Below are 13,121 nucleotides of genomic sequence, written 5' to 3' on the forward strand. Positions count from 1 at the left end.
ATTCAATTAAATGAAAACATTCAGCAGCTATCAGGGAGGTCGGCAGCTGCAGCCATCATTCAAGTAGGTTGTACAATATATGATGATTCTCTGTTTCACTCAGACATCAGGTGTGAACCCTCCCTTCCCTCCATTGGACAATCACAGCCCTTTGGTCTGTCATTGGTCTTAGAATATGACTTGCATAAGTAAAAGCTGTTCTGGGAGCACTGAAAAAAAGTCATTTGAGGTCTTACCCAATATAATAGATATAATCCACAGCAAGCCTCTCTTTCAATTGGCTGATCAAATACCTACCAGCCACAAAAAGAAACAAATAAATAAAAAAGCTATTAAAAAGATGAATTCTAGAAATAAATAAATACAATGCCAATTAAAAAAATGGCCAAACAAATATCCCACTTGGGAAACCCAAATGAGACTTAAACCCTTGGCCCAGTAGGTTCCTGCTGAATCCATATCCATATTTTACATGTTCTCTATATGAAAACCTGTCCCTGTCCTGCATTTAGCTAACATGGTTTAGTTCATTAACTTTCACTTATTTACCAGACTCCCCCACTATGATATACCCCCCCCCCCCCCCCCCCCAAAAAGGCAGATTCTGGCCAATATATACAGTACACAGTAAACCCACTACAATACATTCGACTACACCACTGTATGTATTGATAAAGTTTGTCTGATGTGTGGCTGGTGGAGGCACAGCATCTAGGCTGTGTTGAGCAGAGCTGCTGCAGACCAGACTCAGGGATCAGCAGCAGCAGCAGGATTCCTGGCCAGGACAGTCGTGAATGTGGTGGGAGGGGCGGACGGAGTGCAGCAGTGGCAGTCTGGGGTCCAACATCCTCTCTGCGAAGTCTCACTGACCCCCCCCCCCTACTTCAAACCCCCCCAGAACCCAAATCTACTCCATGTGCTTTTTTTTTTTTAAACGGCCTTTCACATAGACCAAAAGCGGAAAGACGAAGTGGAATCGAAGGGTACATCGAATTAGCAGCGTGGAGGCTGGTTTTGCTGAAGTTTTCTCTCCTTCGCCCCGGTACAGTAAAGCAGGAAAATTGCTTGGTGTAGCTGTATTGGTGAGAAGGCTCGGGAGGAGGTCAAACTGCGGGAAATGATGACTGAAAAAGAAACGGCGACAGAGAAGATAATAACAGGTAAATACGCAATGATAATAGCAAATAAGCTAATGTAGGGTCCAAACTGTTTTTTGTTTGTTTTGTAGTTTTCTAACAATGGTCATCCCTGATACGAGATAGCAATAATTGCGCTCGCGCACGTAACGTTAACGTTACAGTATGCAGTTTGTGCTTCGGTGTGGTCGTTTGTCTGTGGGACGCGTTCACATGCACTCGGGTGGGATTTCTGATGTTGGTGAAGGTTGTTAACACAGAAAATGGTTGAATTACGTTGTTATTCAAAAAGTCTTTATGACACCTCCCCACCATGAGTGATGAAGCACGGACTTGGCTTCCCAAGGGCAGCCGCAGTGTAGCATACAGGAGCCCGCCTACTGGCCGGCACAGGGCAGCACTCTCCTGGAAAACATGGCGATATTACGGTTATTACTCTGCCGTGTGTTTTTCCGACTGCGAGGTTGAGCTCGGTGTTTCAGGGTGTTCCCCGTTTGCTGGAGAACAGATGCAGATCAGTTTGGTTCTTCATAACGGTGCAGAGTTTGGTCACATGACCCGTCCCACCGGAGTTGTGACTCAATGCAGCAAAATAGTCTGCAGCAGCATGTCCTCAGGTAACGCAGTGTTCACCCCCCCCCGTCCAGACTGGGCTGTGTGTGGGACCATGCAGGGTCTGGACCGGTCTGGACACAGTGCACCGAGGTGCGTTAAAAACCAGTGTAATACATGGTTTTACAAGTCAAACATGTTTAGTCTGCTCGATGGATAGATGGAAGATAGGTTTGCCCCCGATATCACTTTCTTCATTCTTTAGGCGATCTTCATTGGAATATCTCTCATTTTTTGCCTGAAAGCACACACGTATAGTAATTCATAATCTTTATGTAAGATCCATTGCAAATATTCATATCGTAAGATTCGGCAGGCACTCAATGCACCAAGCAGAGTTTGGTAACAATATTTTTAAATTATAGTTTTCTCCCATAGACTGTAAAAACTGCTTACTCCATGATTTCACATCCACTACCGCCCTGGTAGCAGTGAGCAGTGTGCGCCATTCTCACAAAGTATCGAGTTTAAAGTGGTGCCAGGGGATTCACTTAGTATCCTACCTATGCTGATAGTTTCAGTTTTTAGTCATTTGTATGACATCATACGTCTGTTTAAGGTTTAAGGAACAAACTTTCAATTAGGAAAAAAGTAAATGGGGTAAGGTTGGTTTGAAGTTCTTTCCTCTGAATACACATTTGAGGACTAACCTTTCCGGGGGCTTGGCAACGCTCCAGTGTTATGTAATGGAACAGAATGAGTGCCATGGAGAATGCACCCTGATGATGTCCTGCAGGGATCTGAGCTAAATACCAGGCTTTTGTGTAACTTCAACTCCTAAAGCAAATGGTTGCTTGTGCTGTTGAAAGGTAAACGTTAATTGTGGGTTAATAAAGTCATGCTGGAAAGATGGCAGATAGGCTACCAGCTCTGGATTCTGTTGTCAGTAGGGCTGGGGATCGTTCAAAAAGATTCGGTACCGGTACCAATACCGTGACTTCGATACGGGTTATTTTTCAGCTCCTACTACGTGAGTAGTGCATTATGTAGAGTCTCTACAGTCTCTATGACGTGTAACCTCAGACAGCCAATCACAGACATTATTAGATCTTGGTAGAAGCATGCTGATTGGAGATTTAAGATTTACTCCTTAGGTATTGAATGACGAGGCATTTTTTGATACTCAATACTAAGGAGGCAATTCGGTCTGTGCCTAAACAGTATTGAATTCTGTACCCAGCCCTATTTGTCAGCCACAAGGACACGCTGTTACCTGGATGTTATTATCACTTGTAGTGATACGAGTTGTGAAGGCAGGGCTTTATACATGGTGTAAGAGATGATCACACTGCAGGTGCCATGTGTATGTGTGTGTAGGTCTGATAAAATAAGTTGATTGTAGCACCCTATATAGTCTGAAGATAATTGGATGTTGCTTAGTGGCTTTTTAAAACTATAGATGAAGTTTTTCCCCAAAATGTTGTGTGGTTTGGTCCTGCCTCTGTCTGTTCTTCACCCCTCTTCTTTTAGAATGCAAACATAGTTTGTGTAACGATAAAAAGAAAGCCAAGGTAGTTTATGCCTTCTTAAGAGTTGAAACTCTTGCATGATGCAATTTCTTTGAGTGATTGGGATTATTCCCATGCAGCATGAATGCAGCATCACTCTGCCATCCCGCTGTAGCCAGACTCCCTGCAGTGACACCCAGCTGCATTGACTTGCATATAAATGACAACACTCACAGCCAGATGTCACATATGCCATTGGATGTGACACTGATCACATTAGGCTTAACATCTCTAAAGCCAGTATGGCTAAGTTTCCGTGTCTAATGTCATTTACTTTGTTAGTGTTAGTGTTTGTCTTGTACTTTCACAGCAGCACTTGGAGGATGAAAGAGGCCCTGTGTTTATGATTCCTTCATATTGATATGCTGGCTGAACTTTGTGTGGGCCAGTTCAGACTTAAGATAAGACAAGTAGCCTGTGTTTTTAGATGCCAAACATTCTAAAGATAAGATAAGATAAGACGCCTTTATTGTCATTATTACTGTAATGAATACAACAAAATGGCGAGTGCCCCTCCCAGCAGTGCTTCAAAGAAGCACACATCCTACTACGACTGCACGATTATGGCCAACATGATAATCACGATTATTTTGATCAATATATTGATCACGATTAATTATCACGATTATTTGTTGATTTTAACCAAAACAAATGTTATTGTCACATAGGCTAATTATAACTGCTTTAACACCCATATTGTGCTACATTCCTCCTTTGTTGAAGGATACTATGAAGGAGCCATTTCAGCTGTTGTGCGACCGCTTTTCACACATGCGCGTTTGCTGTGAAAAGATACAGGGAACGCAATTTTCTGTTCACGTTAACGGCGCATGTTAAAATCCGGTGCCAACAGGGCACCGGTGCCCGGTATCTACCGGACGAAATAGCAACGCGGATTACGGTGCCACTTAAAATATCTGCGTTGCGCTCTGATGCTCCAAAAAAAACGTTACAGGCAACAGAAACATCGCTGCATGTCACGCTAGTAAAAACTAATAACACGTTACACAGCAGCTAACGTTAGCTACAGTAAACACCAATAACACGTTACACAGCAGCTAACGTTAGCCTACCGTTAGCTACAGTAAACACTAATAACACGTTACACAGCAGCTAACGTTAGCCTACCGTTAGCTACAGTAGTAACCGGATTAAACACGGCTAAAATGCTGACAGCTAAACGGTGCAGTGTGACTGTATTTCACTGTAGAGGATTCCAACAGCGGGACGTACAACAGTCTGCTGCTAAAGCTATGAGCTAACAGACTCAAACTAGCTCTACGGTCACTGCTGTTGTCTGAAAAACAACACAGACGGGACTAAATGTTGCGTTTACTGGTAAACTGGTAAACCTCGGGACGACTTATGACCGACTGCTATCTGTTGTCCTCACGTTACTCTGTCCTCTGTGACTGTCTACATCTAAACTAAGCTTGAACATGGACTGGAGTATAAAAGGCACCACTGAAAGAAAGAATGACAGTTTCAATTTAAAGTGCCGTTTTCTACTGATAAAATTTTTTTCACGATATGTCGAAGCCTTTTCGCGATATTTGTATTGCACCAATTGATATTGTGATGACATAATAAAAACAATATATTGTGCAGCCCTGGTGCATACATATACAAACAAACACATTAAACATTAATAAGAATAAACAATAAATGCAAGAAACAGAAACAAATATATACACAAAATAGTTGTTTAAATATATTGCACAGATCAGTAAAATGAATTGTAAAAAACACCTTAAATGGTTTAAATACAAGTGTTTTGTGTGTACTTGTCCACTGACCCAGATGTCTGTAGTCTGTAGGTGACAGTAGATCAAAGTTCAGAGCTCGCTGGCAGTGCTGTCCATAGTCATTGGTCAATCAATGTGTAGTCTATGTCCACGACGTTCCACTTCCAGGATTGCACCGTTGCCACCGGAAATTCCGCCATATTTCCCTCTTTTGGCCGGATGTCCGTCCCCTTCCTCTGTCTCTGTGTTGGTGTTCTAACCTCTGGTGGATTTGTGAGGACTATGGTTAACTGCTCCTCAGATCTCTGCAGGGTAAATCCAGACAGCTAGCTAGACTATCTGTCCAATCGGAGTTTTCTGTTGCACGACTAAAACTACTTTTGAACGTACACGTTCCACCAAAACAAGTTCCTTCCTGAGACTATTTAACAGAGGCACCGTGGCTCCGTCCGGAGCTTAGCGCCGCCCAAGATTATTGTCATTGGTTTAAAAAAATGCCAATAAACCAGAGCATGTTTGCACGAATGATTAGAGATGTTCCGATACTAGTATCGGAAAAGCCTCCAAAACTGACTAAAATGCTGGTATCGGCGAGTACTGCACCAATCCGATACCATGTCATTTATCCCCAAAGAAAATCTACTTTAAAGTACTTAATTTATGTTCTTATTCTGTCAAACTGGATAATAAAAGAAAGTTCTGTGGCGTTCATTCTCTGTTAAAAACATAATAAATACAATATATCACCCACTGGAATCGGATCAGTACTCGTTATCGGCTGATACGCAAGTTCAGGTATCAGAATCGGTATCAGGAAGCAAAAAAAGGTATCGGACCATCTGTTGAGTGATGGAGATCAATCAAGGTCATTTTGTATTGTCCCACACAGTCCTGAGTCAGGTCTCCTGTAGGTGTATGGAGGCTTTAACTGTTTTATATCTCCTCCTTTACTGAGCTCATTTATTCTGTAAAAGAAAAGGACTGGTCTTAGTGCAGTGGGTGACTTGAACTCAACACATTCTGCAGTGGTCTCTTGGTAGAAATAATTCTCATGATTTCAGCTGAATAAAATGTTGCAGGACATACATTTCAGTGTCGTGTAGAATTAATTCATTTAATGTATAATGCAAGGACTGTTTCTCAGTGCTTGTTGCCATAGTAATACAACTCCAACACCTTACTTCCAGGTTAATAAATGAAGATGACAGAAAAGTAAGAGAAATTATAATCACTTATACGACTCATGCAAAGAGATATGACATTCCAGATGTTCATTTTATGATAATCAATGAGTGGGAGGTCAGAGTTAAATGTGACTCTGCTGAGTCATGTCTTTTGACTTTCTACTAACTGCACTGAAGGCAGAGTCAAATTGCCATATCTGCTTTTTAGACAACTGTCCGGAGTGTCCAGTGACTAAGCATACAATTTGCTTTAGATAATAGCCGTCCAAGCCAGGGATAGCTGAGCTCCTAAATTCCTTAGTTTCCAAAGGTTGTCTCATTTCATCACTGGTCTCAGTGCAGTGTAAGGTCTGGCTCTTAGCTGAGAAAGCATTTCCCCCTTAACGTCACTAGTCCCCAGATTATTGATAGGTCTTCTGATCCCTCTGGGCACTGCAATAAAGAGCAGTGCAGCGAGAAAAACACGGCAAATTGACATCAATTGGAACACCACTCAGCTGATTACCTAGACCATAAAGAAGATTTCTCAACACGAGGTAATTATTGGCTAATCAAGTGTGTTATCCTGTGTGCTGGTTCAGTGTATCAGGCATTTAAAAAAATTGATTTACACACACTCAAATACAGCACTGCTGAAACTGCAGACTGTAAAAACTATGCATACTTTATTTCAAAATCAAGGCAGAATGCTGGAGTATGTCAATATCAGGCCAGACAAGAACACCTCACTACAAGAGGAACTAAAGGAGATGTCTGATAGAAAAACACAGGAGGATGGGAGGAGGTGATGGGGTGGTAGGATAACTCAAATGTTCCCTTTTCTTTTCTTTTTTTTTAAAGGTGGACAGTTCTGGGCATGCTTGCTGAACAGTGGTCCAAGGTGTTCACCATGGAACAAGGGAATCTTGGGTTCAATTTGTCATTGCATAATGACGTTTTTAACTTTAAAATGATACAGAAAAGTGCACTGATTTATGATATTATATACGTTTTTTGTGCCGAACATTCAGATTATCCCTGTAGAACAAATCCTTCCGTCACAGGTCACCCTGCATCCAAGATCTGGGTGATGAGCTTGTTATTCCATGGATCCTAACCAATTCATGTTCATGTTTCCACTGCATTAAAACGTGTGGTGCTTCAGGCACCAGTGAGAAGATGAAATATGGAAAGCTGGTTTGAATAATAGATCCATGAGGTTGGAGGCTTATCAGAAGATTAGCACTGCATAGAGGTTTATAATACTCTGAGACAGGATTTTACAGCTTAGCAAAGTTAACATGTTGACAATCATTTTATTCACGTATCATGTTTGTCGTTCAGATTACAAAGTGGTCTACCAGAACGTTTGCATGCATGTATTAGATCGGCCAATGCAGAGTGTTATGGACAAAGTTGCTATGTGTTGGAGCAAACTTTGGTCTAGCTTCACCTTATTTACCAGATGACCCTGTGCTTTATTTTGCCAGAGCCCTCTGAAGAACAGTCAAGATGATATTAGCACTATTGAAGCCATTAGTGGGGTGGAGATGGAGCCATGTTTCTTTCTAAGAATGTTGTAAATTGTGTTGCTGAAAAGTTCTATTTAGAAGATCCAAATTCTGAAGCAGACAGTGGATGTGGTTCTGTACATATTTAGTCGGGTGTCTCTGCATATTTGGACACGTTCCACATGTTCCACAATGTTCATTTGATGCACTTGTAGCGCAGTCAACTGAAAAGAGTTGAAGCTCTCAGCTGGATAGAAAACCAAAAGGTACTTCATTTACATAACTGTTTGGTAAATGAAGTGGCTTCTGCATGTTGTTGACATCTGTCTGTGAATTGTGTGGGGGGAAGGGGAGGGTGTCAGACAGGGGGTTTGTTGGTGGTGGGTGTTAAGGGGGTTGGGTGATTTAACACCCTAGTCATTACCTTCTCCAAGATCAGCTCATACCACTTTCAGACTTCAGTATTCAGACAGTTTTCTTTAGGCTCTGATTTGAAATTAAACAAAGGGGCCATCCACATGGAGACGCTTCGTTCGTTTGGGCCGATTGTCCAAATGAATCCTGTTAACACACCTGTTAACAGGATGAAACCTGGTCCCAGCGTGAAAAAAATCGAAAACGGCTCCCTTTTGGCTTCGTTTGGATGGCGAAGCCACATACGTGCATATCGATGATGTCATTGCCACACCTCTCGACCTCTAACGTTATGTAGCTAACGTTAAACATCGCTAAAGTAGCTGACGCTCCAGCAGGGACGTAACGTTAACGTTAGCTGCTATGGTTAGCTGTTTATAAAGTGGAAGTAGACAACTTATCAACTAGCTAGCTAATCTGTCTACTTATCAACTCCTTGAACGGATTATGGTAACGTTTAGCACGGTTTATTGTAGAAAGGCTACCGCAAGAAAAACGTGTAGATTATCAAAAAGACATTGGTTCATTGATGTTTGTTTGACTGCCGATGTTACACAAACACAATCTGCAATCATCAACATTTTGTCTTTAGTGCTCCTTTTTAAAAAATATGAATTTTTGCATGCCTGCTCTTACGTGGAGCTGCCTTGTGTTCTTTTGTTTTGCATATTCTGATTGCTGTATGATGGTATTTATCCATTTTAGCAGGGCTAACGTTAGCGCGCTAACGTTAGCTCTGCTAGCTAGCACGCTGCAATCATGTCCGATTGCAGACAGAATTGCAAAATAAAAAGCAATCCAACAGCACATTACACAATGTAAACAAAGACACGTTTTCCTGCGGCGGCCTTTATAAAATGAGCAGTGGTGAAAGTTATTATAGTCTATCATGTTATGATCGGGAGTGACTGAAGACTATGCTCTTCTTCTCCGTTTTTGGTGAATTTCTGTAGCAGAAACAGCGCCTCCTATAAGCATGGAATATGAAGTAGCGTGTTGAGTCTTTTACAAATGGATCCGTTTGGACGCACATTTCTTTTGACACGGTTGCAGGGAAGACAGGGGAAAAAAGATGGTTTGGTACGTGTGGACGTGGCCAAAGACTGCAGCAACATGACTAATATTGCCTTTAAAGGGGTGGTTCAGAATTTTGGATATAGGACCTCATTTCTAAGTTAGCCAGTGTGTTATTTATCAATGGAGATCGTTTTCAACACTTTTCATGCAGAGTTAGCTGGTGCTAGGCTAGTGCAAGTCAACAGTATCTGCTAGCCTGCCACTAAAAACAGTCTTACCCACTCCACAGTACACCCGAGGCAAATAAATTATAACACCAGATTATCAATGTAAATGTCTGTTGATAGAATAATGTTAGAAATAAAACTACCCTTGCATCTCAACGATCACATTACATTTTGAGGGACTAGTTTCTCAGCAGCGGCAGAATTTTACTTTGCTCCAGTTAGTAGTACTATGCCGAAAAGTAAACAGAGAAGCGCACTCCAGTCGGGACACCTCGTAGTAGCCTAGTACAGTGGTATTGAAGCATTGGATTGGAAACTAAGGACTAGGCAACATGGTGATTCAGTGTGCATGTAGAAATTGTAAAAATAAACCAAACAGATGGGCACCACAAAGTTTCCACAAATTTCCATTGGGAGATCCATAAAGGAACCAACTGTGGCTTGTTGCTGCTGGCTTGGACATCAAGACACCGGCCGAGACTCTACTCAAGTTGCGAATGTGTAGTGATCATTTTAGACCAGACGACTTTGAAAAACCCCGCAATCTAAAGGACCACAAGTCACTGACCATGAATGCGGTTCCATCCGTCTTTCCAGATGCACCAACAGCTACTGATGAACAGGTAATAACTTTTGGTAGGCTACTCAAGCTAATAAAGCTAGCCCTTTTCATAATGTTAGCCTAGCTGCTACTGAAAGATTGAGACTGACAACGTTAGTGGAGATAACGTTACAGTTCAATGCATTGTGGAGAGTGACAACGTCAGCTAACGGTCTTGGTAGATACCTGGCTGGGCTAACCGCTAACTTTAGGTAATTGCTGACAGAAAAGTCATGTGAGCTCGGACAGTTTACATGCAAATTGCAGCGGCAGGTAAATAAACTTGTGTGATTGTCATGGAAACCGGCTTTCTCAGTAGCCTAGGTAATGTCACTCCGCCGCTGCTGTAGCCTATGCTACCAACTACAGGGAACAAAGTATAACTATTACAATGCGATGCAAGGGTAGTTTTATTTCTAACATTATTCTATCAACACAGACATTTCCATCGAGAGTCTGGCGTTATAATGTATTTGCTTCGGGTGTACTGTGGAGTGGGTAAGACTGTTTTTAGTGGCAGGCTAGCAGATACTGTTGACTTGCGTTAGCCTAGCATCAGCGAACTCTGCAACTGGAAGGACTGGATGAAAAGTGTTGAAAACGGTCTCCACTGATAAATAACACACTGGCTAACCTGGAAATGAGCTCCTATGTCCAAAATTCTGAACCACCCCTTTAAAACCCAGTTTCCACCTGGTTTTAAAATCCGCCTGAGTAACCACTTGTGATCAGATCTCACTTCCCCGCTCTATATGCAAATAAACACATCATTTCCGTTTACATTTAGGCATGTTGTATGTGTTTATAAATGTCAGTTGTTACTCTCACATTAGTATATATAGACGATGTTTCATCTACAGGATTGCTAACCTCTGGTGGATTTGTGAGGACTATGGTTAACTGCTCCTCAGATCTCTGCAGGGTAAATCCAGACAGCTAGCTAGACTATCTGTCCAATCTGAGTTTTCTGTTGCCTCCTTCCTGAGGCTATTTAGCAGAGGCACCGTGGCTCCGTCCGGAGCTTAGCCCCGCCCAAGACGATTGTGATTGGTTTAAAGAAATGCCAATAAACCAGAGCATGTTGTTTTCCCATCCAGGAATGCTGTGTAGAGAGAGCTGCTTCCTGCTTTTCTTTGTGCCAATCCACAATGCTCACCCACAATGCAGTATGTCAAAATGTAATGAGCTATGAGAGGCTTTTGGTAACTTCATGGAAATTTGAGCATAAACTCATAAATAAACATTTACATAAAAAAACACCAGAACACCACCTATGCCACATGTGTCATACTCAAGGCCCTCGAAAAGAGCGACAAAAAAGCAACACATTTCATAAAAAACGACAAAAACGTCTGAGAAAGCCACAAAAAGTCGGAAAAGGCAACAAAAAGGACGAAAAAAAATGTCAACAAAACGCCATGCACTAATACAGTCAAAGATATTTTACTTTTTCGATGTATGCATGTCATTAAACTCTACATGTCTGGCCCTGGGTGTGATTCTCATTTCCATTGGGGCCCTCAGTGAAGGTGAGTTTGACACCCCTGACCTAGTATGCTTTCATATAAAAGATAATATGACATGATGGACCTAATCATTGGCCTGAGCTGAACCTGAACAGAATAATGATAATAATGCCGTGGTTCAGTTTGTTGAGGGGAAATGGGAACAGGCTGTTTTCAGCATTGTGTCATGTCTCAGACATGAGCCATCTGGGGGAGGAGATGGTGATCTGTGGAGGGAGGAACAGGATGGGGGAGGTACTACTCACATGCCATCAGATATGAGCTGGTAAAGAAGGAGGGAGGAAACCACTTATTTGTAAAACAAAAACAATGTTAATAAGTCTGTACTGTGGACAAATCTAAATATTCTCTCTGCACAAATTGTGGACAAGTCTCTCTTTCTGTGGATTCATTTAAACACTGTCTTATTACAAACTATACAAGTTTAGATCTTCCATTAGCACCAAGAGTTCAAAAGCAATATGCTGCGTCCTCAGTGAGATGGTAAATGGTTTCATATGTTGCTGTGGCATGTCAAGCAAGTGTTTGCTTCATAGTTAAAAAAAAAAAAAAACTAATTTGTGCATTCCCATTGCTGCTGTGAAGCTTTTCCACATGCCATTGATACATTTCTTGTGTCATTTCTTAAGCATGGGTTTGTTGAAAGTGGACAGTCTTTAGTTGCTAACGCCCCATTTTATTATGTCAGTAATGAATATTTTACTCTGAAAAAGTGAAAGAAAAAAGTAGAGTCCAAATACTGTATGATTGCTCCCAAAAAATACTTAGTAGACTGAAAAAGGCAACACTTCAACCTTACTGAGTCTTCATCAGGCTAATGACCAATGTGACCAAGAGTAAGGTACTCAGGTTTCACAGATGTCTACTGTCCAGAATGAAAAAAGATTTGCCCGTGGCAAAAACAATAAGGCCAATAGTTTGGCAGATTTCCCCTGACAGCCATAGTTAGCCTGCAGAGTGGAAGATCAGAGTGGAGCGGCATAGTCTGTGGATTTATCAACATTTTAATCATTACAGACAGTAGATATGTATAGGATCACAACATACCTTTGAATATGGAAACCACTGCTGGATTCAGGTGAAAATGTTTATATTGTCAACTAATATAAAAGCTATGTGAGCGAATCACAGAGTAACCTACAGAGTGCTGAGGTCAGAAATGGGGCTGGAGTTCCTACAGATCTGATAGATGTGTTGTCAAGTCAGTAAACTTCATTATCCCCGACTGGGGCAATTCTTTCTACAGCCAGCAGAGAATAAAAGACAGCAGTTCATACACAACATAACATAGATGTGTTGTGCTCTGTGCTGTACACTTCATCATGGCTTGGTCTTGACTCTATTGAATCTATTTTGACTAATAAGGGACTATACATATTCTATCCTGATAAACATTACATAGGGGTACTGAAATTTGGGCAAAACCATCACCAGTCTATCTCAGAGCTAGAGGTTGACCCATAAATTAATATTTTTGACCAATATTAGCTTATCACAGATACTGTATATTGTTTTCAACATGTCAAGCCAAAAAGTTACATCAAATTGCAGTTCAGAAATGCCAAAGATATGTTTGTGGTAATTTAGAAACAGTTTTGTTCACAAGAGAGCATTTTTGAATTTATTTTCTTACTGTGAAGTGTCCCGCTTATGTTATATAC

At 41.4% G+C, this 13,121-nt stretch overlaps 1 protein-coding gene across 2 annotated transcripts in view; it reads left to right on the forward strand.

The window, feature by feature from the left end:
* The first annotated feature begins 748 nt into the window (after positions 1-748).
* hspa12a (heat shock protein 12A) overlaps positions 749-13,121 on the forward strand; it is a 52,240-nt gene continuing 39,867 nt past the window's right edge. For both annotated transcript variants that reach the window (XM_078273138.1, XM_078273139.1), the window contains exon 1: positions 749-1,160. In XM_078273138.1, coding sequence (XP_078129264.1) covers positions 1,118-1,160 — 43 coding nt within the window. In that variant the 5' untranslated portion in view covers positions 749-1,117. The remainder of the gene's footprint in view (positions 1,161-13,121) is intronic.

The sequence above is a fragment of the Sander vitreus genome, chromosome 17 (genome assembly GCF_031162955.1).
Source record: "Sander vitreus isolate 19-12246 chromosome 17, sanVit1, whole genome shotgun sequence".
NCBI classification, from domain to species: domain Eukaryota; kingdom Metazoa; phylum Chordata; class Actinopteri; order Perciformes; family Percidae; genus Sander; species Sander vitreus.